Source organism: Podarcis bocagei (genome assembly GCF_964188305.1).
Source record: "Podarcis bocagei genome assembly, chromosome: 13".
Classification (NCBI taxonomy): Eukaryota; Metazoa; Chordata; class Lepidosauria; order Squamata; family Lacertidae; genus Podarcis; species Podarcis bocagei.
The window spans coordinates 31,474,899-31,502,571 of NC_138138.1; the positions used below are offsets into that span (position 1 = coordinate 31,474,899).

The 27,673-nt window shown below is 41.4% G+C and overlaps 2 protein-coding genes across 2 annotated transcripts; both read left to right on the forward strand.

The window, feature by feature from the left end:
* Window positions 1-7,661: 7,661 nt before the first annotated feature.
* Window positions 7,662-8,660, forward strand: LOC308571698 (olfactory receptor 6F1-like; the record flags this gene model as incomplete). Its single annotated transcript, XM_081167340.1, has 1 exon — window positions 7,662-8,660. One exon carries the CDS (start codon window positions 7,662-7,664, stop codon window positions 8,658-8,660), a length of 999 nt encoding a protein of 332 aa, XP_081023466.1.
* Window positions 8,661-10,329: 1,669 nt separating this feature from the next.
* On the forward strand, window positions 10,330-14,461 carry LOC308570506 (olfactory receptor 6P1-like). Its single transcript, XM_081165408.1, has 3 exons — window positions 10,330-10,360; window positions 11,517-11,667; window positions 13,148-14,461. Exon 3 carries the CDS (start codon window positions 13,175-13,177, stop codon window positions 14,144-14,146), a length of 972 nt encoding a protein of 323 aa, XP_081021534.1. The 5' UTR covers window positions 10,330-10,360; window positions 11,517-11,667; window positions 13,148-13,174; the 3' UTR covers window positions 14,147-14,461.
* The last annotated feature ends 13,212 nt before the right edge of the window (window positions 14,462-27,673 follow it).

Genomic DNA, 27,673 nt, shown 5'->3' on the forward strand with positions numbered 1-27,673 from the left:
CCCCTTTGTCTCTAGTTTCACCACCTTCTGGCATGTATCTCTCTCATGTTGCAAACAAAGAACTGCAGCCCTTGGGCTGAAAAAGGTTCCCCTGCTCTGATTTTTATTATTATTATTACTGGCAGGGAAAGCTACAGGCCAGCTGTTCAAAGTAGTATTTTTTTTTCCATTTGATGAATTGCTGATCACAAATGCATTTAATATTTAAAAACTGTCAGAAAAAAAGAAAAGAAAGCCACTTCACAGATATTTATTGCATCATCCTTTCATATCCATACACAGACAATATCGCTTTGAATTTTCATAGCAACCCACTCACCCATCCTATAATTCACACATACTGTATACATTTTCAGTCTCTCAGTCATCAGCTACTTTATATTTATTACATCCCTCATTGTTGCTACTCACAGAGTCTAAAACCGAACCGGGAAAGCCCTTCTAAGCACCTGAGATACAGACAGCTGAGCAAGGTATATTTATATCATTGACACGATCAGAGCTTCCCTTTACATTTAATCTCCAAGGAATTCATACAAAATGTTCTCAAGCAATTATGGAATAGAATCCACCCCCAAGGATATTTCATATTTTTTGCAGTCAGTTCTCTTCATGGTTTTGGATTGCAATGATAACTCAAATTTCAATATGAAATTTCAATTTCTAATAGAGAAGAATGAAAATGCCTGGAGCTAAATTAAACACCACTATGGGTATAAATAACAAGTACTCAAACTGGCTTTTATAAAATTGTTGTTGTTGCTGCTGCTGTCCTGTTTTGTTTTATCATTATTCCATTTATATCTCAGCTTTCCTCCAAGAAGTTCAAGATTTTGTACATGCTTCCTATTTCCCTTCCTATTTTACCCTAATAGCAATCCAGTGGCATAGGTTAGCTGGAGAGAGCATGGCTGGCTCAAGGTCACACTGTGGGCCTCATGGCTGAGTAATGCAACACTTGAACCATGACAGCACACTTGCATCCTCAGATGGATGTAAACTGCATGCAGCCCATTGGTTCAGCATTTTTGAACCTGTACTTTCATTTTCCCATGGGCCTTTTTCTATTTTATATTTTAATCTACCACCTTTCTTGAGCACAGGATGGCTAACAATCCGTAGGATGATCTTAAAACTGAACTTCTTTCTTTTTTTAATTTCCAAATAATAATAAAAATATAAAAAGACCACCCATGAAACAAACTCCACACCCAAAAGAATGTCCCATTTTCACTGCCACTGGTGGCACATCTATCACCACATAGTTTTTTATAGGTGGACTGGGGGAGCTACTGGTGGCATAAGTATGTGTATAATGCCACATCCAAGAGCCTTTTAAGTCAGTCTTTCACGAGTTTTAGGATTGACCACTTAGCTTGTTTCATTTGTTAATTAAAAAACACCAACCACAGAAATTAGAGTTTTGTTTCCCCAGGCAGGTGCATATTTGTGGCTCATGGGTGTTGTGGAAATAATACAAAATGAATACCAGTTTTGGGAGAAATGAAGCCATAACTTTGATGATTAAACAGTAGGTGGAGGTAGTATGGCAGCAGGGTGAGGATCAAGTCTTTATTCCACTCAGCTTCTGCTGATGGAATGACATTCCTTTCAAGGTTGGGAAGCACAACCGCTCACCTTGGGAGTCGCCCAGTACTGAACTCATGTATCAGTGTTGAGCTCAGTACTGAACCAAGCATCCGGGGTCCCACTAGGGAACCCAGAGAGATATTCCAGGAAGGAAGTGTCAGGGGCGAGTGTCCCATGTTTATTGGGCATGGAACCAGGCATGGAAGGGAGTAGGGGAAAATATGGATTCAGAGCTGATTTGGGATCTAGCAGACCCTAGGTCACACTCTCCTGTGCCCACTTTGGTGGTTCCCCACTGCCTAACACTCTTTCTAGGGATATAGCGTGTCCTCCCTAAAAGAGGGCATGTGTTGCGGTGAGACCTGGAGACCGACCTCCTGGTTGTGGGTAGGACTATTGGATAGCCACAACACCTGAATTGGTAGGTCCCTTGTTGCTGGGTGTAATCTGACCAATGGGGTGCAGCCTAAACAATTCAAGGGACCTATTTAATCCCTTGCACATGACCCAGAGATTCTCTTTCGGCTCTTGCAAATGGAACAGAGAACAACCTGTCCTGTGTGTAGCTGAGTGACTTGCCTTTGATGATTGTCAGTTGGTGATATTGATTCCTTTTATCCTCTTTCCCGGTTCCTTTCTAATTTAATTTATTTTCTCCTCATCTTAATTTAACCCCCCCTTCACCTACAAAAGGGGCTTTTCCCGGCGTGGGGTTTTGCACCCCAGAGTGCTCCCAATAAAAGGGAGTTTGCCGCTGTTCTGTCCCCATCCCCCAATTAGGCTTCTGCAGCCCCTTTGAAAAAGGGCATGAATTCAGCTGCGGCTGACATCGGGCTTACCCGATACAATGTGGCTTTTATTCGCAGAACTGTGACTGCTTGGTGGTGCGCTTGTAGGCGCCCACCCTTCTTTAAAATCTGAAGTGGGGAAAAAAAAACTTGGAAGAGTTGAGGGCAGCTCTTCCTGGACTCAAAATTTTTGGTAACTGATGGCAGTGACGTGTGTGGCTAGCCAGTTGCCCAGCTGCCACCGAGAGGGCCAGGAAGTGTGTCCAGAGCACAGCGGCCATGAAGGTTCTGGCCTTGGGTGGGACGGTGATCTGTCACCCGGGCAGTACCTTCAGTGATCCATCCCTTTACAGGCTTGATGGGGTTCATCTGTCTGTGATTGGGAATGATTTGTGGCTGACTGCAGTGTTAGTGGGCTTATGGGATTGGTTACAGGTGTGAGTGGTTGGCGGTGGGTGCAGGTGCTCGTGTGGTGGATAGGCACTGGTTCAGGTGATAGGGATGGGAGAACGGTCTCACCATCCTTATGTGAAGGGTATTCCATTAAAGGAATCCAGGGACTCAACTTGGTTTGGTCAACCCCCGAGAGGGGTTGTGCCTATGCCTGAGTCCAGGGGAGCATCTGGGAGAATGGACAGAGTCTGTTCCCGGGCTTTCCACCTACCACAGGTGTTCACCCTTGGCTGACTTATGATAGTGCTCTGGGTCAGTGCTACCTGCAACAGTGTAGGGACCTAGTCAAACCAGAGCCTATGCAACCACTCACTTTTCTGTAATCAATAAAGTTGTGGCCTAAATTCTGCCAAAAACCAAAACTAAAATTTGAGTCAAATGTGTTTTTATTTAGGGGGGAGGTCTCTGGGTCTGAACACGCAACACTTTTTCCATCAGCCAATTGTTTGAGTGAGTAAACTGGTGTGATCCTTACTGGCAGAGCCAGACAGGTCTGGGCAGAGACCTCAAAAAAGCTTCCAGCGTTGTGGATTAGGGATGTAGATTGCTCTGCCTCTCCTCATCAACTATGCATAAGATTGCATGGCAAGCCTGTTTCCTATTAATTAAACATTAAAATTATCTCAAAAATGATAGCAAAACCTCTGTGGCAGAACAACTGAATCACTTATGCTATTTGTAGACACACTGGAGCTGGAAATGGTTGTCGTAATCCAATATATCTTTTTTTTTTTTTAATCATATTTATTAAAATTTCCAATAATAACAGAATAGAAAGGATAGAAAAGATGAAGAAAAGAAAGAAATAAAAAGACCCACTTTAAACCCTTATTTTCATAACCTTCTTTCTGGGACTCCCTCCTCCCCCTCCCGACTGTATTCCCCTTTCCCTAAGTTAGTTCCACAAGCTCTCATTCCCAATTCAAACCTAATATGTTGTACCTATTAGCCAATTTAAATTACAATCTTAGCATCACTCCTCATCCTTAACAAAATAGAAAAAAAAAAATTCCCCCAAGATCTATCCCGTTTCCTTCCACGAATTCCCCCTTTTTCCCCCCAAAACATGTTAAATCAAAATACCAAAGTTATATAGAAAGATAGAAGATAAAAGATAGAAGAAGATTCAAAAAGTTGGTTACATAGCCTTTGGATTCTAAAATTCCCCCTCCCTTCCCCGGTTTGGATTCCCCATGTCCATCAGTCTGTATGTTGTTGGCCTGGAGGTCTCAAGTCCACAGCCAAATTTTTCTCAGTCCATCTTGCCGGTTTTCTTTAAATTTGCTTACTTTGATGATGTTTAACTTCAAAAATCCAGTCTGGTAGAGGCCTTTAATTTTCCTTGGTCCCTGTTGCTCCTCCCATTGTTCTTTCCGTGACGTAGTTGGTCCTTTGCTCTTTTGTTTCTTACTTTCTCGGGTTTCTGTCTTGTTCAGCTGCAAAACCATTCTTATTCCGAAATCTAGTATCTCTACAGAGGTTTGTTATTCAGGAACAAAAACTTACGTCCAGTTCCTTCCTTACTTCTATAGAAAAATTCTATTGTATTGTGAACACCTCTGTAGACAAAATAATATTTCAGTTTTGCTGCTTTCCCAGGAGATAAGACCTGTGCACATCCCGGAGTAGTTTTCCACATACGCCACTTGTAATGTCCCGAAACCCCTCTAGGGGGGTTGCAGTAACTTTGTGTCCTCTAATCCAAAAGTCAAGTTGTTGTTTCTTCCCCCCCCCGACATTTTGTATCCATATTTATGTCCAATTGTAACAAAATTAACCAGCAAAATACTTGTAACAAAATCCTCTTTATGTTCTCAAGATTTGACAGCTACTTTGACAGCTGTCAAATTCTCCGTCTCTCTCCACCAGGTTCTCCGAATCGCCCCGGTTCCCAGGGGGGGGTTGCCTTTTCCCTCTCGCCCTCGACTTTTCTCCTCCAGCACAATTCTTATAGTATCCCATCGTGGAATTGATCATTTTTGTCAGCAATAAACTTCTGAATCGATCTTGGTTTCCCAGTCCTTGTTTTAGCGTGTTTACAATCAGGGGGGGGGGGACTGACTTCCTTTTTAGATCCCCCCCGCTTGTGCCGAATCCGAAAAAAAAAATAATCTTTTTTTTCTCCTTTTATACCCGGTTACCCAATTACTCACGGGTTGTTGTTAAATGTCCGAATTTCCAATGGAAGAAGCCAGCGCTCTCCGACGAATGGCATGCGGCTGCGCTCGGCAGGGGAAGTGATAGACTCACAGCACCACGCCGCTCCCCGGCACCCGATCCGTAGCCTTTAAAAAGGCTCCTTCACGAGTCGGGAGGGCGCTAACGGTACCAGCCGAGTCCCCATGTCCACGGGCTCCGTGCCCGTGGTTTTTAAGGGTCCCCGCGTCGCCGGCGCGGTAGGACCCAGCCCCTGCCGAGCAGACTCCCTCCGGAGCTCGGAGGGAGTCCGCCATTCGGCGATGGCGCCAACCCGGAAGTCCCTCCGTAATCCAATATATCTTACGCACTTTTTATCTATCTGGCTTTTGGGAAGAACCAAGTGGAAACGAAGCTGGTGGTAGGGATGGTAGAATCTGTCAATTTTGGTATCTCTGTTTCTCATTGTTTCCAATCTTCTCCACATTTCATCATCAGCTTGTCTTGATGATCATGATGATTTTAGAAAGTCACTCAGTGAGCCATTTCTGCTCTGACTGCAACTGAGAGATTTAAAGGGCAGCAAGATAAAAGTTTATATCCCATTCAGGAGATATTGTGCACTGCCTGCTCCTTAGATATTTCTTATCTGCAAAAATAGATCTTGATCACCCAAGAAGAATGATAGATAAAGCAGCAGGGATGAGCAGGTCGGTTCCTATGGCTTGGTGGGCCACATGAGGACATGAGCTTTGAGTTAGCCATCCCTACCTTAAACTGACCTTCCCCTCCCAAAATAAAAGCTCTAAAATAATTTGCTTATCTATAATTTCTTTTTTCCTTCAATTACATCCTGAGTAATGATTGACTGCAGTGATGTTCCAGATGCACGCAACATAGAACTACACTTGTATATACTGTGTTTTTGTTGCTGCTTTTAAAAGAGAGATATTGAAACAGAGTCTTGTCACTATTTGTTAGCTGCTCAGGGATTTTTTTTTCCAGCTGCAGATGCTATATATAAATAAAGTTTGTGACTGAGTTTCCTCCTATACCCTAGAGAGAAAAACCCATTCTCCCTGATCCAATACACCTGGCACATTAAAATAAGTAAATAAATACACAGACATTACTCCTGCGACTTAATAATAAATCAAGCAGCACCCATTGCATTTACTCAAAGTGTATAAATTTATTGTCTATAGTCAGGAGAGAATTCTCAACAAAGATGCATAAAGGTTGAAACACATGGGATCAGAAACTAAAAAATGTGTTGCAATGGATTAGGCAAGCACCATAAATTTTCAAGTGAGAATGCTTATTATTTTAATGCAAGAAAATTCACAGATAACAATAACAACTTTTTTATCTCCAAGGAATGAAGTTTTTTCTTTAATTGTGACACTGGTCTTGAGGTCTTCATCAGCTTAATCGGAACAATAGAAAGGTAAGAATTGTCTTTATTATAAATCACTTAGGGCACAATCCAGGACAAATTAATAGAACCAAACTCTACTATTTCAATGACAGAAGTTTAGAGTGTTCAGAAGAAGGGAAATAAGTTGTAGTTGTAAATGTAATGGTTAATGTGTGTAGATGTGGTAGTAGCGATTTCCCCAAGAATTATATTCTTTCAAATTTATTCATGGACTTTCCAATTAACTACTCTTGTTAATTGGAAATCAAACACAAAAATAAGTACCCACTCACATGTATCGGCTCTAAACAATTGGGACAACTGTATATACTTTTGCTATAATAAGTGATCCCTATTCCATGGGACCATACAAGATCACGGCAGAGAGAAATGTCCTCACTCCCCCACTGTTCCACAAGACCCGGCACTGCCACCTTCCCTTTTGTGTGCATAGTGGTCTGGACTGGTAAAATAATGGACTTCTCTTGCTCTATGTTGGACAGCAAAATAACACATGCTTAAAGCCATTGATAAAATCCCATTAAAGCCATCATTGTCAGCATCCTAACACCAGGAAAATCTTTAAGAAAAACATTACAAAGTGAAACTTTTCTAGAGCATCTCCTTGTTTAATAGGTTTAAAGTTTGGATATAGCCCTCATGACTACAGTTTACCATCCTAAGATTATGAAACAAAGAAAAATCTCTGGTAAATTTAATGAAAATAGAATTTTATTAATCAGTTGCTGGAATAGTAAATTTCAGGGGAACATATATTATTTTCATTAGTGTAAATCATATTCCTGTGATAATTTATTTCTGTGTTGTTTGGTTTTCTAATATATTTATTTTTTGCTAATGATATAAATATGCCAAAGATCCAGAGTAAAAGAGAGTAATTTTGTAAACAGAAATCAAAGCATCTCTCTGCCCTTCTGGCAGAAAATGCAGCATGTATTCTAGACACCCACTAATTCTAGGCTGAAGACCTGTAACAAAAGTGTATAGAAAATACAGGTGTAAAAATGGACAAAATAATATAAACTGATTTATGAATAGAAATCTTTACAGTAAGACAAATTGACATTATATGAGAAGTAGTGATATTTCATTTGAGAAAGAAATTATTTTGAACTAAAGTGCTAAATTAATAAAATCCTCTCACAATGAACTTTTGGCTTATATTTTTATTTCCTAATAGTTATTCTATGGAGAGCATTATTAATATTTCTTCAAGTGAGAGTATAAGAGCCACCATTGCCAATCACTAAGTTTTCATGAATGTTGTTTTGGCAGAAAAACACCTGATTCTGATGAGAGAAGGAAATGACTCCACTGTGAAGGAATTCATCCTTCTGGGTTTCTCTGGATCTCATGAACTACAAATCTTCCTTTTCCTCCTCTTTTTCTTTATGTACATCCTGACAATCACTGGAAATGTGGCCATCATAGCTTTAGTGCGAGCCAGACGACAACTCCACACACCCATGTACTTCTTCCTCTGCAATCTTTCCTTCCTGGAGATATGGTACACATCAGCCTGTATTCCCAAGACTTTAGCAATCCTTGTGTCCAAGAGCCACCAAACCATCACCTTCACAGGGTGCATCACACAGATGTACATTGTTTTCTCCTTGGGATGTACAGAATACTTCCTGCTTGCTGTCATGGCTTATGACCGCTATTTGGCCATATGCCACCCATTGCACTACCACACCATCATGTCCAAAATGTTGTCTGTCCAAATGGCATTGGGATCTTGGATATGTGGCTTTGCAGCAATTTCGGTACCAGCCTTCCTTATTACCCAATTGTCTTTCTGTGACTCCAATGTTATCAACCACTTCTTTTGTGACATTGTGCCTTGGATAGTCCTTTCCTGTACTGACACGTACACATTAGAAATGGCATGGTTCATACTTGCTGGTATTGTCATCATGGGCTCATGTGTGATAACTTTAATATCCTACGTTTATATCATCACCACAATATTAAAGATTGCATCTGCTGAAGGCCGTCAACGAGCCTTTTCCACCTGTTCCTCCCATCTCACAGTGGTGATAATATGGTATGGTTCCACCATTTTCCTACATATCACACCTGCCAAGCATCAGTCACTAGAATTGACCAAAACTGTCACTCTCCTGAATACTATTGTAACCCCTTTGTTAAATCCTTTCATTTACACACTCAGAAATACTGAGGTGCAAGAAGCTTTCAGGGCCACATTCAGATTCACAACTATGTTACAAATTAGCAGAAAAGACAGAGGCTGATGTTCTGTATATGTGTCATTTGCATGGTGCATGGGACATTTCCTGGTAGTGCACAGAATCATCTGTGAATTTGATGTAGGACTTCTGAATTGCTACAGTGTCCTTCCCTATTCTCACTGCTCTCTGTCACCACCATTCTTTATCATCCTCATCCATTTACTAAAGATGGAAGTATTAAACAGAAGCTTAAATCTCTCAAATTCACATCAAGTTAATTTCATTTCAAAGGGACTAAAGTAGGCATAGGCAAACTCCAGCCCTCCAGATGTTTTGAGACTACAATTCCCATCATCCCTGACCACTGGTCCTGTTAGCTAGGGATGATGGGGATTGTAGTTCCAAAACATCTGGAGGGTCGGAGTTTGCCTATGCCTGAACTAAAGCATCCCTTTGACCCAGTTCCAAATATCCGAGGAAAATAATTTTATATCTAACATTGTTTCAGAAATTGTTCTCAATACAGGGTTGGCCTTCCCCCTAAATAATGCTACATTCTCTGATTTCAACAGGTGTAGGAGAGCCCCAAGAATGTGCATTATGGCCCCAGGTGCAGTGAGCCCGAAATTGTTGGGGTTGGAGCATAGGAAAAAGTAATAAAGCCTACCACACTTCTGAGTGCAAGCACACCCAGTTCAAATAAAATGGAGGCTGATCTAAGGCAGGGTCAGATTTCACTCAGGTCCACTTCAAAAGTCCAGCCCCTTAACTCACCCATGATTGGTCAATTCACGGGCAAGTCCCGACAACCCCTGCAAATGATGGAGGAGATTACATTGTCCATTGGTCATGTGGGAACAGGAAGTTTCCCTCCCGACTCCCCCATGACTGCACCAGTCCACAACTGTCATTGCCACTGGAATGGTGTATTGGCTTTTCAGAAGAAGGCAAACATCTCAGACTCATACCATGTCCCTCTGTGGATCAATGAGGAGAAATTGAAAGAAACTAAGACAAAGCAGTAAACTTATCATTGCTTCCCCTTAATTGTGTTTAACATGAAGGTCAACAGAATATGAATAAACATTTAAATGGTTTAATATGCATTATTTACGGATGCTTCAAGCTTCATGTACATTTTTACTGAACTACTGTTGCTGCTACTATTTCCTTATCTCTCCATTGGTAATAGCACATATCCTCCAAATGCCCCAAAATTGCTGGGACTGCCACAGAAACAATTAAGCTATCACTGCCACAAGAAGTCCCAATTTAAGCTGCTCTTAAAGGGGCTTGCAGTTTTAGTGTAGCTGCAATTTTGTCCATGGCCCCTTTAATAGTAGCTTGGCTTCTCATCTTCTGCGCTGTCCATAAATATGTTATGCAGAGAGGAAGACAAGGGGGGGGGTGAAACAAACATTGATGGTGGAGGGCATTTTTGAGTTATGGTGTTTTCAGAGCCTGCAGGACCCAGTAGGAGAGGAGGGGGGAGGGGAGAGAGCACTTTCAAAATGTGAGTCTACCCTACTAGGAGGCTGGAAGTATCTTGGCTTTCTCCCCTTCCCTCTTGTGCCTTCAGACCAGGGTTTGCCAACTTTTTTTGAGCCAGTGGGCACATTGGAATTTTGAGGAGGTGCTATGGGAACCATTCACAAAAGGACTATTGTGTGGTCATGGCACAACACAAAATGGCTGCCATGATTTCATGGCATAACATGAAATTGATGCCACAATTAAAAGAGCAGAAAAAGAGACAGGTATAGGTATGCATCCATCACCTTCCTCCATCAATTGTGGGGGAGGGGTGCATCTATATAAGTCACCACTGCAGTCGTTCATGAAGAAAAGTTTTTTGCAGCTTCCCTTTCTTCAGAATGGGGTGGAGGGTGCATATCCATTCCTCATATCAAATGAAGCATGGGGCTGCCTGAGAGGGTATGTTTAATAAAGGAGAAGTTGAACCAGTGCCAACAAGATCTGAACAGGAAGAGCTAATAATCTCTGATACACTATGTTTTTTTGAAAGGATATATATTTAGAACACTTTCAGGTGCCATACTGGGGGGCACCCTGGTGTCTGTGGGTGCCATGTTGATGCATTCTTCAGAACATACCCCTCATACTGCTGTGGTGATTCCACAATGGTAGCTTAGTTGATAAACACCTCGCTACAAACTGAAACATACTACATTGGGAACAGAACCCAGTGGGGAGACCTAGATTCAAGCCATCACTCAGCCAGGCTCTGGTGTTTTTGAACCAGTTACCAAATGTGGTTCTTTAGTGCACATTTCTCCTTATATAAACCATTGTGCAAGCAATTTCCAATAACAGGATGCATTTTTGTATGTTGTCTCAACTAATCTATGCATTTTAAAGCACATTTCTCCCTATTATATGCTTTTTGAGAATTTTGTTGTTGTTGGAGACCTAGGGTACTGTAGCCAAGCCAAGGTCAGTCGGCAAATGAAGCAAAGAAAGCTAAATCCCACTGATTTCAATAAAGTGCCACCTTTCAAAATATTGTTAAATGTGTTTTATCAGTTCAGTAGAGAGGCAAATGTATGGTAACTGGAAGAGAAAAGAGAGAGGAGAAGGAAGGTGGAGGAGAGAGAAAGACACCTTGTTGCTATCATTAGCCACGTTCTAAGTGGATCTCTCAGCATTCCATAAACTTATTAACGTAATAGGACAGAGGTGGGATTTGTGACTAAGCAAAGCCATAAGAAGGAAATCTCTTAGGCTATGAGAAGTTAAAGCTCCAGGGTTCTACTCATTTAGGATTTCTTGTTTGACTCCTTTGAAAAATTACATCCCTCACATCTGAGCTTCTCATCACCTTGAAAGAGGACAGATGTAGAAGTGCTTCAGTAAGAACTTTAGAACCATCCAAGTATGGATTTCCTTCTTTTTTTACAGTTGTCGTTAGAAAGCATGGAGAATGGGCCATTGAAAGGTCTACCTTCTCCAGAACTATTGCAATCCAATAACTAGTTAAAAAGAAGATGTGCAATGTAATCGTGTCTGTTCAAAAGTAGGCATTGCTGAATCCAATGGGTCTTACTCTCAGGTAAGTGTGTACAAGATTTAAGTCTCAGGGTTCTAGATACATTGAAGCAGCACATGCTCCAGCCAAATTTAGTAGGGTGCATTAACTCAATTTGAAGGCAGTTCACATTCACACTATACATTTAAAGCACTCTCCTGTCACTTTAACAGTGATGGCTTCCCCCAAAGAATCATTGGAGCTGTAGTTTGTTAAAGGTGCTGTGAGTTGCTGTGGGACCCCTCACAGAGCTACAGTTCCCAGCACCCTTAACAAATTACAATTCCTAAAATATTCTAGGAGAAGTCATACCTGGCAATGTTTTGCAAATGTTATACAGTAAATGTATTGTGTGGATGTGACCATAAATTTGGCTGAAACAGACCAATGGTTTTTTTAAATATATATATATATATTCATAGTTGTGTTATAAGGATATGAAGAGATATTACAGAAACTGACAACCTGATTATGCCTGTGTTATTGTTTCCAAATCCAGTTTCATTGGAACTCGATAGCTTCAGCTTCTTTTTCTTCCTCCTCCACTAGCTGTCTGCATTTGAACAGGTCAGTGACAGCAGTGAGGTCATCATTTTTATTTCATGTAGGTATCACATACTTTTAAGTGTAACCTTATATTACATAGAGGTCAATTGGGAAATTCCTGTTTGTCATGGTATTTGACTGTATTCCAAATTAGCAATGGAGTATTTTGGTAACATTTATTACCTTTTTAGAGGGTTATGGTTTAGCTCTCAATCTTGAAAACCATAGAGAATAGCTTGAATTGGTTTTATTATTAATTGAAGGTATATACCATAAATTGAAAGTCAGCTATCACTCTCCAGATGCTAGACTCACAATCACATTTCAACTAGAATAAAACCTGAAGTGTATTTTGACAGTCCTGTACTATGTATGGTATCCAATGCTGTCTTCCCAGCTCCACAACAGAAATTAGTGTTTGCAATGCGAGTTCAGGTTTCTCTTCCCCTTCCTCCAGCTTCTCATGCTTCTCCTGCTTCTCCTGAAGGTTCCCCAACCTTCCAGAGCAGATTTTTGGCTGTAATGGGGAGGCTGCAGTGAGGAGGGAAGAAATTTTAATCTCAGACCAGGAAATGGACCTTCAGCACACAATCAAAATTACAAGCCACTAGTAAATGCAGGTAAGATGTTCAAAATGAGCAACAGATGCTCTCCTGAACTGAAGAACAATAGCAAAGGCTGAATAAATCTCTGCACACATTTTAAAAAGTCATTGAAATTGTTAATAATCACATGAGTAAGAATCTTGTGACTATTTTATTAGCTGCTGATCTACTTCTCATCTGATTTGCCCCGTTACAGATTTCAGAATTTCCAGATTGGTTTTTCAGACTATGCCATAATTACTAGTATAAGTGGATTTATTGATATGACTGATGTCACTTTGCATGAATCAATTTCATTGACTGCCCCCCCCCACCCAAGAATTGTGCTTAGCATGCTCTGTTTTTATTAACAGCGGAAGCAGCAATTAACTTACAGAAGAATGTGGAACCAAACCTCACATGTAGAATTCATAATTATGGGTTTCCCTGAACTTCCACAGCATCAGTTATATTTATTTGCATTTTTCAGCACCATCTACCTTCTAACTCTTCTGGAAAATGTCCTCCTCATTGTGACCATTTCATTGAACAACCACCTTCACACTCCCATGTACTTCTTCCTAGGAAATCTCTCTCTTTTGGAAATATTCTATGTCTCAGTAACAATGCCCAAATTGTTATCAAATCTATTGTTGGGTGAGAAGACAATCACTTTGGAGGGTTGCATCACTCAGCTGTATTTTTTCTTATCTTTGGCTTCTTCTGAATGCTTTCTCTTGGCAACTATGGCCTATGACAGGTATTTGGCCATTTGCTACCCATTACATTATGCAACACTCATGAATCACAGAGCATTCACTGTCTTGAGTCTGGTTTCCTGGCTAGGTGGCTTCCTGGCTTCCTTTCCATCAGTGTTGATGATCTCCAACTTGCAGTTTTGCGGGGAAAATACAATCAGACACTTTTTCTGTGACCTCTCACCTTTGTTGAGGTTGTCATGCACCGACACTTCATCCATTGAGATGTTGGATTTTGTGGCAGCTTTAGCAGTCCTCATGACTTCACTGGCAGTCACTGGAACATCTTACACATGCATCTTTTGCACAGTTGCAAAAATCCCCTCCGTCAAAGGGAAGCGGAAAGCTTTTTCCACCTGTGTCTCACACCTGGCAGTTGTTTCTATGTTCTATGCCACCACCATATTTATGTATGCACGACCCAAGGCCATCGGAACCTTTGATCTCAACAAGCTGGTGTCCATCCTCTACACAGTGGTGGCTCCGTTTCTCAATCCTATCATCTACAGCCTTAGAAACAGGGAAGTGAGGAAGACCTTAAGGAGAGCTTTACATAACTCAGCCATGTTATCAAAATGTTTTCAAACAGAGAAGCTAAAGCCATCACAAAACTGAAAATTACCAAATTCAGATGCCTTCTCCATTCACCATCAATCATCACGTGATAACTTGTGCAATGATAAAATACACTGGAAACTACCAAAACATTAAGAGGGTCTGATATGTGGCCTCTGTGATTTCAGGGTGGGTTTCAGAAAGTTACATTTCATCTAAGTTTTAATTTGTATTTTTTTAAATTGTTGCTATATTTGTATTGTTCCTGTTATACCTAATTGCAAATTCAAATGTATCCCTATCGTGTTTTATGACTTCCTTGATATTGTATGTGGGCTGGAACTGGTCTGTGACCAAAATAATAAAATTCATTCATACATTTCATCAGGTTTTCCATCATACACTAAATCAGTTTATACAGTCTGATTTTGCAGATACTTCTTCCCATTTGTTGATTCCAAAATAAAGACATACCAAGCTGTCTAAAAGTTTCTGATTGCCAGGAGTTTTTTCTAAATAAAATGTAGAATTGCACAGCGAGATGTGATCTGAATTCACATGGATAATGTACATTGTTGCAACCCTCCTGAAAATCACATGTCTTTTGGTGTGGATAAGTGTTCCCACGTCACATCTTGGAAAGGCAAAAACATTCATTTATCTAACAGGAGATTTTGGATATACTGATAAAATAATAGACCAGAACGATGTCAGACATGGAATGGATCCTTAAGGATCTCATGAAAGAAGTCAGTGAATTCATGCTGTCGCAAACTGTATGTAAATAAATTGCTTCCAGGAACCTAGGCTGCAACCTAGGCCAACTCTTCTAACTTGAAATCTGTCCATGTGAAAGCACCTTTACACCTTGATTCTAAACACATTACAGTGGTACCTCGGGTTAAATACTTAATTTGTTACGAAGGTCCGTTCTTAACCTGAAACTGTTCTTAACCTGAAGCACCACTTTAGCTAATGGGGCCTCCTGCTGCTGCCACGCCGCTGGAGCACGATTTCTGTTCTCATCCTGAAGCAAAGTTCTTAACCCGAGGTACTATTTCCGGGTTAGCGGAGTCTGTAACCTGAAGCGTATGTAACCTGAAGCGTATGTAACCCGAGGTACCACTGGAAGCATGTCTCACATTTATTTGTAATATGCTGACAGATTCTGGTGCTAGTTTTCAGCAGTACAGCTCAATAGGTAGAGACAGCAGAAAAATTATAAGCTATGCCACAGGTTACTGTTTCACAAGTTCTTTCATGGAAAATGCCATCAGCACTGGTGTGCTAAAAAGACATATTCAAGCATTACAAAAGCCTAACCACAACAGTCCCACTCCATTCATCCTGATCTTGCCACATTTAGTAGTGAGGCCTCAAGTGAGCTTATAAATATGCTCATCTGAATATGTGTATAACCCTCCTTTTAATCAGTGGTCCAAACACATGCGAAATACCAAAACTGTGAAGCGCTTCAACTTGCCATTAAAAATGACAATGTGAGGGGCGGAGGGGCTGGGCCTGTCAGACATATCTCCTCCACACATTGAATTTTGTAATGCCTTAAGAGTGATCAAAACTGGGAAGTCTGAGATTCAAATCATCATTCTGTCATGAAGCTCTCAAGGAAGACTTGGGCCAGTCACTATCTTTCAACTCAGCCTACCTTACAACTAGATACCTTCCAAATGGTGCTGGATTGTAACTCCCAACAGACCCTGCTTGCATGGACAATGCTCAGGGACAATGGGAATAGTAGCCCAGTGACATTTAATAAAGCATCATAGTAAAGGACAGGTGGCCATACACTCACCCAAATAGTGTTGTGTGCCAAATGGGGAGGCCTCATGGGCCTAAATAAACCAATGGGTTGTAGGTTCCCCACTACTGGTGTACAGGATTGCATTGAAGAGAATTAAAATGAAGATGGGTTGTGTCTGTTCACATGGCCTGGTGGTGCACCTATCAGCACCTCCATCTGTTGTTGTTTTTTATATATAATATTTTATTAAATTTTCCAGATACAAGGTTAAGAATATACACAGAAAAAAGAAGTATAAAAAGAAAACAAAAGAAAAGAATAAAGAGGGGGGGAAAGGAGGAAAAAATCCAATCATTCAAAACATTCTTATATAACTAACTGGGCTTCCCCACATCTCCCTTACCCTGCATTCTTTATAATAAAAATATCAGCAAATTATTACCTTGTTTCGTACCTTATTTTATAGTTTTCAAATGTTATATTTCTGAATTTAAAGTACTTTTTATCAATTACTTATACCTTAAATTAAACATAGTATTACTTTAAATTTCGACCTTTTCTTACTTATAGCTTAGTTTCCTGTTTCACAAAATCTAATTGCTGGAGCTAAAGTTTCCAAATCGTGCAAATTCTTAACATTCATACAACTTATAATGTTTTTGTAAGTAGTCTTTAAATTTTTTCCAGTCCTCTTCCATTGTTTCTTCTCCCAAGTCTCGGATTCTGCCAGTCATTTCGGCCAGTTCCATATATTCCATCAGCTGCGTCTGCCACTCTTCCAGTGTGGGCAAATCTTGCGTCTTCCAGTATTTTGCGATGAGTATTCTTGCTGCTGTAGTCGCATACATAAAAAAGGTTCTGTCTTTCTTTAACACTTTCTGGCCGACAATGCCCAAGAGGAAGGCCTCTGGTTTCTTAGTAAAGGTATATTTAAATACCTTTTTTAGCTCATTGTAGATCATTTCCCAGAAGGCCTTCACTCTTGGACAAGTCCACCAGAGGTGAAAGAATGTCCCTTCAGCCTCCTTACATTTCCAGCATTTGTTATCAGACAGGTGATATATTTTTGCAAGCTTGACTGGGGTCATGTACCACCTATATATCATTTTCATAATATTTTCCTTCAAGGCATTACATGCCGTGAATTTCATTCCGGTGGTCCATAACCTTTCCCAGTCCTCAAACATGATGTTATACCCAATATCCTGAGCCCATTTTATCATGGCTGATTTAACTGTCTCATCCTGAGTGTTCCATTTAAGCAGCAAGTTATACATTCTCGAAAGTACTTTAGTCTTTGGTTCAAGCAATTCTGTCTCTAGTATCGATTTTTCCACCTGGAATCCTATTTTTTAATCCAATTTAAAAACCTCTTGAATTTGAGCGTAATGTAACCAATCTCGCACCTTATTCTTTAATTTTTCTAAGCTCTGCAACCTCCAATTGTCTCCAATTTTTTCTATTATCTCCCAATATTTCGGCCAACTGGCCTCCATATTGAGTCTTTTTCGGGCCTTAGCCTCCATTGGTGATAACCATCTCGGGGTCTTGTTTTCTAATAAGTCTTTGTATTTTGTCCAGACATATCAGCACCTCCATCTGTGATAAGCCCATAATGTAATTTGGTAAGAGCAGAATCCAGTCTCATTACCATTGAACACATACCCTCCAACATTTTTCCAATGAAAATAGGGATGTCCCATTCCATAATGATAATTTTACTATTTACATCCCACACATATTATTGGGTTATGCCAGCACTCTGGGAAGTTTCCAACATATATAAAACACAATAGAACATCAAACATTTTAATAAAATCTTCCCTACACAGGATTGCCTCCAGATGGCTTGAGGGTTGGATAGCTCCATACCCTCCAACATTTCTCCAATGAAAATAGGGACGTACTAGGGAAAAGCAGGACATTCCAGGATCAAATCAGAAACTGGGACGGCTTCTCTAAATCTGTGACATCTCCGGAAAATAGGGATACTTGGAGGGTCTGTTAACATATTAGTTAGCTGTTAGATATCTTGAGTATATACACTTGCTTTGTAAATTCAGAACATATTGATTTCAATAGGATATTTCTCCCCAATATAAATATTATCTTCAGGAGAAGGATTTTCCTCAGAATCCCAGTGAGGGAAAATATATTAAATTTCCCCTTCATACCTGCTGCTATTAATACTTTGAAAAGAGGGCAGGGTTTTTTGATACATGTTTTACATCACATTTAGCTGATCTACATTGTGTTTTGATCCACTCATTTGTTTTTGATCCACCCATATGTTTAATGGTTCTAGTATATACAGTGCAACTATTATCCAAGATAAATTAGGGAGTGGTTTGTGAAATACCCTTCTATTAATTGTCATATATGTCCATAGTGTACCTTGGATTCAAACACGAGCTTCTAGCATCACACTCAAACAAAAACCAGGAAATCAAATTGATTTGGGTCTTAAATAGAGACTGATCATTGCAGGAATGTTATGTCATCTGTTTTCATAAGATACTGACCAGGAAATAAAACAACTATTGAAGACACAACCTAAGTTTTGTGAACTTTGAGGAGATTCAGCAGCTGCAGGACTGTTCCTAGTGATTCATAATCCAACAGTGAGTAAATGAAACTGATATGCTACATTTTGCTTCAAAGAGCAGAAACTAGACCAACCTGTTTGACCACAAATACGAAAGCTAGACCAGTAAGTTATGTGGGCTTTTGCCTGCTGAAGGAAGTACATTGACAGGATGACTGCCAAATGATGTGACAAATGGAGATAAGTTTAATGCATTTAACAATGGAATAAAATGGGGATCTGTTAATCCCCTCCCATATCCTCCTTCAGCGAGCTTTGTTTAGATAAGCATGGAGACATTTTTATTCCGAAACCAAATTTTTTCCTTATAAAAAAGGTCATTTTTATTCCAGTACTGCTATTGATCCAATGTTGCTATATAGAATTCTAATGGTAGGGTTTGTGTTTTTCTTAATTGTCAGTTGTTTTAAGGACTGTTATTCTTATGTTTCACAAGCTGTTGAGTCTAATGTATTACTTAACAATATCTAATTAATAATGACTAATGTTTTTCTTTCTTTCTTTCTTAACAAAGAAAAAAGAAAAACCTTTTCCATTTACTGTCCTTGTATTTATCTTGCGATCTGTGAAGAAAAAACCTGCAACAATTCCTCTCCCACCTTTCCTCCATCTGGTTATACTACTCTCACATAGCAACGTCAGAATTTCTAAGCTTACATCTTGCTTAGTGTGTCTGAACAGATTTTTGTTCACTGTTTGCATATTCATATACTGTACACATTTTTCATTAGACATCAGTTTTGCAAGATTCAGCTCTGGTCAAAAATCTCTGTGTCTACATTAAGAAAATAATAATAATCTGCATCAAAAATGTATACCGTACTCCTAGGATATAGGAGGAACTTTGCTCTTACTTTCACATCAATGAGCAGTTCAGTTGGAGGCAAGTCACATTGACTGGATGTCCTACCGTGAGTGCTAGCACAGTCTTATTGCGTGGACAGGTGGAGTCCCCAGATCCTGCACGGTCCCACCGTCATGTGGAATAACAACTCAAGACAAAGTGCTATGGGATTAAATTGGCCACAACTTTATTAAATTTCAAATGTGGGTAGACCTTGGCTCAGGCATTGGGCGTTCTCCCTCCCCGGTCCCCAGCCGGGGACCTAGGGAGCATCAGGGTTATCCAGTGTGTGTGTGTGGGGGGGATGGGCCGGCTCTGGAGAACATATGTTCAAGCAGAGATGGCCACCCCCGTAACGCCGCCGCCGCAGGAGAGAGCAATGACGACCTTTCAGTGTACAGCCAAAGCCTCCCTTCAGAAAACCCCTTTAACGGGGAACCCTGGTATCGCCGCTGCAAGAGGAAGATGGACAAAAGGATTCCGCCCAAGGCCTGATACCGCCAAAGTTGTGACGTTTTGCTACGGGAAAGGCGAAACCTGCCAATGCAGGGAAATTCCTTTCCGGCCCTTTAACAGCGACCTTAACGTAGCAGCGCCCGCATACCTGTGAAGAAAAGTTAACCTGCAAAATAAGACATTAACTGAGGGTGGGTAGGGTGGGAGAAGCTCTGGAGCCAAGTGAGGATTCCTAGGTAAGATCCTCTATTGTGTGGGCAGGTAATCCCTCCCCTACCTGGCCTGGTCTCCTTGGCAACGCTTCCCCCAGGTGGGATTGGACAACTGACTGAGGTAGGCGGAGACCTCCAGGTATCCCACCTGAGGGAAGGCAAAGCCAAGCCTATGCTGTTGGGGCCGCTCCAGATCTAGGGGCTGCACGCGTCCATGCAAAGGGTGCCCCCCGTTTTAAGCGGGGAGCGGTCATTATGTGTGTTTACTGAGAAGTATGTTTGTGTGTGTTTAGTGGAGCCTACACTCTACTGAGTTTGTTTAGGGTTGCAGCCTTAGGCTATGCTGTTGTTCTGGCTATATTATTGTTTTCAATGCTGACTATACTCCCCCCTCCCCCCAAAAAAAAATTAAATTTTTTTTATTGATATTGATGCTGCATTTTATGTTGTATTTTATGCTGTTTTATGCTGTTTTTAAGTCGCATTTTAATCAATGTTTTATATTTGCTGTTAGCCACCCTGAGCCTGGTTTTTAAACTGGGAAGGATGGGGTATAAATAAAAAATAAAATAAAATAGATGTAATGTACCAAGAGCATTATTCTTCTGATGTCTGGCTAACTTAAGTGCCAGCACTTCAAAGCACGTATCTGGATTTGCAAACTGAGATGAACTGCGAAAAAATAATCTCTAGACTGAAAGAGCGCCTCAGTCTAGCCATATTTCCTACAAAAAAAGCTGTAAACAGTGTCAACCTATAAAATCATTGCACTTTGTTTCATTATACAGCGTCCCTTTAATTGCAACTTCTTTCTGAAAATGAAACTTGTGCAATTAATCACCCAAGGGCAGCTACCTAGAAGTTAATGAGATGTGTCTCCCCAGATGATTTTTCTTGTAAATTCCTTGTTCCCTAATAATACTTCTGAGAATTTTGATTTTGGGCAGCAATGATTGGGTCCACAGTGACTAATTCAGCTTCAAGCCCTGTGGACCAGAAATGCTGAGATTTTGATTAATCTCCTGAGATACTAAAGCAACATACAATGTGACATTTCTGTAACTCTAATGGGGCCCCCAGGGAGCTGTTAGCAAAGAAACTTTTTTTCCCTAAGACAAAATGCATCTCTAAGCAGGGATCTCACTTCATGCTGCTTTTAAAAAAATATCCTAGCACTGACAAACATTAGACAAAAAAGGATATAGGATTTGTGTGAAATATGCTTCTCTCTGTGTCTGGACATGCACATGCGGTGAATTTCTGCTTTTCTACAAGGACACTATGTCATCATTTAAAATGTAACCAGGCATCTCAGCACTCAAAGGAATGGCACTCTGAGTCACAGTGATTACATCCCTGCTTCCTGTCACATGGCCAAAATAAACCTTTTCTGCATGGCTGAAATTTACACAAATTAACACACTATGTCAGTGTTGCTGTGCACATTTCAGTGGTAAAATAAAAGATAGTTTGTGTTCTGCTTCTCCACCTCCAACCCAGAGCAGCCAGAAATATTTGACCATAAAGTTATTTTTTAATTAAATTTATATACCCCCCTCACTTTGCATGGTTCACAGTATAAAAACACAAAATTAACAACAACAACCCCCCGACACACACAGTCATATTTTAAAGTCCATAGATGGTTTAATCAGTCAAAGGCCTAGTAAAAGAGGAATGGTTTTGCCTGGCACCCAAAGATATGTAATGAAGGTGTCAGATGAGCCTCCCTTGGGAGAGCATTCCACAAACAAAGAGCCACACCCTCTGGACCTCGTTACAGATAGGTAGCCGTGTTGGTCTGCCATAGTCAAAATAAAAAAAATTCCTTCCAGCAGCACCTTAAAGACCAACTAAGTTAGTTCTTGGTATGAGCTTTCGTGTGCATGCACACTTCTTCAGATACTTCTTCAGATACACTTCTTCTTCTGGACCTCGTGGAGGGGACACAGGAAGAAGGGCCCCAGAATATTATTGCAGGAGAGGCAGTCCTTCAGGTACTGTGGTCCTGAGAGACTGAAGGCTTTATAGGTCAAAAGTGGTGATTTAATTTGGCCCCATAAACTAATTGGCAGCCAGTACAGTCAGGCCATGATTGATGTAATATGTTCAAAATGTTGTGCCCCAGCAAGCAACCTGGCAGCTTAATTCTGCATCAGCTGAAGTTTCTGAACCATCTTCAGAAGCAGCTCCAAATATAATGAGTTGCAGCAATCTAACCTAGAGGTTACCAGAGCATAGACAACAGAAGTTAGGCTATCCCTGTCCAGATAGGGGTGCAATTTGGCTGAAGCTGATGGAAGGCACTCTGTGCCAGTGAGACCACCTGAGCTTCAAGTGACATTCAATGGATCCATAAGTACCTCCAAGCTGCATACCCAGGCCTTCAGAGGGAGTGTAACCCCACCAAGAGCAGACGACACTCCATCAATTTGTTGAGGGAACCTTGCACTAAACTACTGCTGGATTCAGAGGAGTAGTGGAAAAAGCCAGCTGGGAAGCCTCCAAAGAAATCTGAAAGAGAAGAAGGCGTAGAGCCAGGAGATTGGTGGAGAGATGACAATGAGTGGTCATAGGGACAAGAGGGAGCAGACTGGGGAGAAGGAGGTATCAGAAACTGAAGCGGTAATAGTGTTGTGAGCAGGAAGAGGCTGTGGCAGAGAGCAGTTCAGAATCAGAGGCTGAAGAGGAGGGGGGACACAAGAGGCAGGCTGCTGAAGAAGCCAGGGGGTCTCTACCAGCTGCTGTGACCTCCCCCCTGGTCTCCCAGAACCCACAAAGGTATGAAGGGGGTGGAGCAGAAACATACAGATTGGGAAGGCCCCCAGGAGAGGAGGAGAACTGTAGGAAGGCAGGAACTTTTGGTCCTGGCAACTGCCTCATTGGGGTAGGATCTACTGAGAAGAATTGTGCTCTATAGGCCTGAGCTGTTTTGTTTCTTTGAATAAATAGTTAACTTCACTGACACCTTGTGAGTTGTTGCTGACCTGTTCCTGACATATGCCCTGATATGACAGGCTTTCTGTGTTCCTATGTGTCCATCTATATGGGAAAACAAACACATCTAGTAGTCCTGCTTCATAGTCTTGATGTTAAGTGTGTAACAATTTACAGTGGTACCTCTGGTTATGAACAGAAACCGTTCCGGAGGTTCGTTCGTAACTGGAAACCACTCGTAACATGAGGCACCATTAGGGAAAGTGCACCTCCCGCTGTGCACTGGCCTCCAGCACAAGATTTCCGCTCACATCCCGGGGCAAAGTTTGCAACTGGGAGCGGCTACTTCCAGGTTACCGGAGCTCGTAACCCGCAGTGTGCGCAACCAGGGGCGTTCACAACCAGAGGTACCACTGTTTGGCTATGCCTTCATATGTACAGCTGTGCACTCAATGTCTCAGTTGTTATTGATAATCATACTCTTTCCATGAAGATGGGGAAGGGGGTGACTACTTAGGACATCACGGTCCCTGAGTTAATGAACATGGGGACAGTAACACCCCAAATAGGATTTGAAAGTTAGCATCAAATGTGGGAGTTCTTCCTGCAGCAGCTGGCCTTCCCCACTCCTTCATGTAAACATCTCTGCTCGCTCTATCCTCCTGACTGTGAAACTGTGTGTTAGATATCTTTTTTATGTGATAAAGCTTTTTAGGTAATATACTTGAGTGAGAAGCTGCAGCTAGCAGAGGAGTTTTAAAAATGATAATTAAGTAGCAACTAGTTAATAAGACTTGATTACAAAATATTTATGATTTTGGGCTAGTGGAGCCAGAGGCTAGGCAAATGTACACATTATTGGTAAATAAAAAAATACCTCCCTGCTTCAACAAGTAGCTGATGAATTCGATTTTACAGTTATACTATATTAATTAATTGAAAGCTACGTGTAAATTCCCTTCTGAGGGCTGTAAACTGGCTGGAAGCCTAGAATATTCCCATTCCACTCATGAAATAAAAGGTAAGTTTAGAAACAAAGTTATGTGCAATGGTAATAGGACCTACTGGGAGCTATTAGTGGAAACAATGTTGGGGAAAGCTTAGCTCCAAGTCGGGATCCCATTGAGGGTGATTAAAAAGGAAAAGCAGCTTGATGAAATTAACTTGAATGAGCAAGACCAGAAAGGAAAAGGAAAACAGTTACCACCAAAGCGTATTTAGGAGGCAAAGCTGGGCAGGCTAGATGTCAGGTCACTTAATTGTCTCTCCTGAGGACAGCAAAGCAACTGTTGATAAATTCCTTTAGACTTCTAGAGAGTGAAGGAATGTTTGCATTAACATTGCATTGAGCAATGGAGCTTGAGCAAAGAGAGGAGCATCTCCCCAGCAGGAAAGGCCTTTGTGCTTTTAGCATGATTCATTTCTGTCTAGGCTGCTGCAGAAGTGTCAACATACCAGAACATTATACAAAGTCACTGTGGATTCTGTAATGTTCCTGTATTCAAGCTAATTTGGTGGAAGGGAGCACAAAGCAAGCAAGCAGCATTTCAAACAGGCAGTCTCTTGATCCCAGAAGGATGCTGAAAAACACAATTTTATGTAGGTACCTAGTTTAAATTCATATTCTACCCTTCATCCTAAGGCAGGAGTAGCCAGCATGGTGCCTACAGGTACCTACAGGTACTTACATTCCTATAGTTGACTCCTTCATAGACCTCAATGTCTCGATTTCCCCACTAAAAATAGGTTTGTAGTCAATAAACTAGATTGTGGAGGAAGGGTGCCTGGTTGGCAGGGCTGAGGGAGTTGTTCCATCTTGCAAATGCTCCCATTGGCCCCAAAAGGTTGGTGGGTTACAGCATATATACAGTAGATAGCTACAGTAGTAGCTACAGTAGATAGATACAGTAGATATATACAGTAGATAGTAGTAGATAGCTATTTGCTTTCGTATATACTGTATATAGTAGATAGCTACTATATACAGTAGATAGCTGCCAAAACAAATAATTTAAATAAAAATAAAACCTTAAAACTAATAATTCAGACAATCACAATGTTTGCCATATCTCAAGATACAAAAACTTATTAGCAGAAATGGACAAAATGTTTCAGCTTCTGCCTTCTTCAACGCAGTGGCGTAGCGTGGGTTGTCAGCACCCGGGGCAAGGCAAGTAATTTGCGCCCCCTAATCCATGGATTTGTGCCCTCTAACCCTAACCCCCAGATGTTGCGGCCGGTGCGGCCGGGCCCCCCTGCACCCCCCACGCTACGCCACTGCTTCAACGCCACAGCTGGGGTCCAGACCTACACTGTTCAATAAGGAGGGGGATACAAATCAGTAGGGAATTCCAAATCATTGGGCTCACAATACTAAATGCATGATTCCTGGTAGATATGAGCCATGAGCCATGGGGGACCACTAACAGCAACTCTTCCCAAGGCCTTGTACTGAGAGTATGCAATCCCACATTCCAAGTTCCAGGCCTCAGAAACAAGGATAATACACCAAGTTTCATAGCTAATAAACTGATACACTAATTGTACCAGTATGTGTGTATGGTCTGGCAACACCCTAGAAACACTAGCTTTCTCCAACGAATCCTGGAAACTGTAGTTCCCACCTCACAGTGCTATAATTCTCAGCATATTTAGCAAACTACAATTTCTTGGCTTTTTTTGGCAGAAATTCATCTTTCCATGGGTGGGTGTGGCAGTTTCCTCTGAGATCTAGAACACAGAGTGCTTGGCATAAAAACTGAAAGGAGAGGTTAAGGTAACTAAGCTATCTCTTGCGCCATGCAGTATAAGTAGGAGTGGAAATTAAGTTAGGCATTGGTCAACCCTTGCCAGGATTGGGAAGCTGTGCCCCTCCAGGTGTTGTTGGACTACAACCCCCATCACCCCTAACTTTTGGCCATGCTGACTGAGGCTGAAGGGAGTTTCAGTCCAGCAATATCTGGAGACCAGAGCTTCCCTATCCCAGACATGGAGGCATCTTCAGTGTGAAGTAATAGCTTCCCAATTTACCCCTGACTACCAGCTGCCTGAAGGGAACATCCCTTTGGCCATGGGTGCTTCCCCCCTCTTTTATAATACGAAAGCTGACCCCCCCCCACACACAAACAAACCTCTTTCAAATCAAAATCAGAGACAGGCAGGCTAGAAATAGGTATGCTTTTCTTTCATGTGTCAGACTGATTTTCAGACAGTTTTAAAGCACTGGCAAATTTAGGAATGAAACTGAGACTGTGTCCTCATGCAGTTTTTGATTAAGCGTGTTCTCCTTCATGGAGAGCACGTGTTGCGGTGGGGTCTAACAGGACACCCCCTCTTGGTTACTGGGCTGGACCATTTGGATGGCCATGACTGTGATTGGGCCAATTTGGGTTATATATTCTTGGCACGCAGCTTTTTTCAATCTCTTTTGTTGCGTGCATCGGAACGCCCACCCACCCTCCCTAATTTAGGGCTGTTGCGTTTGACCTTACTATGCCTGTCATGGGGTCATCTGCTTTTGGGGCAGCGACCTTTTAGGAATTTTGTCCATTTGGCAGATTGGCTGGTACCATTTGGTTTTTGCCTACTGCATAGCAAATCATTACAACTTGTAAGGTTGCTGTTAGGCATTGATTAAAATTTGGTTGGTGGTGGGGTAAGGGTTGGCGGTGCCTGCCCCTCCAATGCTGCTGCTGCAAGGGAATTCCGTTAAAGGAATCCAGGGGTTTGCCATGCTTTTGTCCGCATCCCTGGCAAGGGGCTAGGGCCGTGAAAGCCCCTGGGAGCATGCAGGGAGGGGTGACGGTATGGTGCCCAGTCCCTTTCTCTCCCCAACATTGTTTTCCCTTATTGGCTTTCACTGTAATCCGGAAGTCAGTTCTGTCCCGGGGCAGGGACAGATAGTCATAACCAATGCCTAAGCAACCACTCACATTATGCATTTTAATAAAGTTGTGGCCAAAATTATGCCAAAAACCTAAAACAAAAATTCCGTGTGAATTGTGATTTATTTAGGGGGTGGCTTGGGGACCTCAACACGCAACTGCTGGTTCTGGGTACTGCTGTGCTACAGTCACTGGATGGTATATTCAAATACTGACAATATTAAAACCAGGACACTTGGTGGCAGCATAGAATAAGAAATGGACCCTAGCTGACATACCTAGCAACTGAATTACATTATTATGATGTTATTAAGGCCTACTTGGATTATAACAGCATTTTTATTGGGGGTGAATAATTGCATTTATTTTTCTCCCAAACTAAGCCTATTCCAACACAGAATTAGCTCCAGGAAAGGCTTTGTGACTAACGCTGAAATCCTGTTCATGTTAATTCCACTGTTTTTAATAGGGCTTAAGTATGTTCAGAATTGCAAACTAAGGCCAATTCTGTGCACACCTTCTTGAGAGAAACCCCATTCAATACAGTAAATAAGAGTATTGTGCTTGCCAATCCCCACATTTTCTTTTTCTCCTCTTTTTACAATTCCTGGGTCTTTAATGACAGCTGTAGAAGGGATGCTTGGCTCTTTAATGTGAAAAGATTCAACTGTGACTCCTGTAGATCGATTTATTGTTAAAGGCACAAGAGCAGGCCCAGCTATTTTCCTTGTTGTCAATACTATTTTTGCTGTGCCATATTGTATGCTGCTATACACAGTGATTGGGTTATCTGAAACCAATGGACGATGAAGCAGCAAAGCATGCAGTATTTGGGAAGTTGGATCCTCCTAACAGAGGGTCCATGTTGTGCTCGGCCCCTGAAACTC

Bases quoted from the DNA above. Each gene is read 5' to 3' on its own strand.
- LOC308570506 (XM_081165408.1), top strand. From the start codon at position 13,175: ATGTGGAACCAAACCTCACATGTAGAATTCATAATTATGGGTTTCCCT.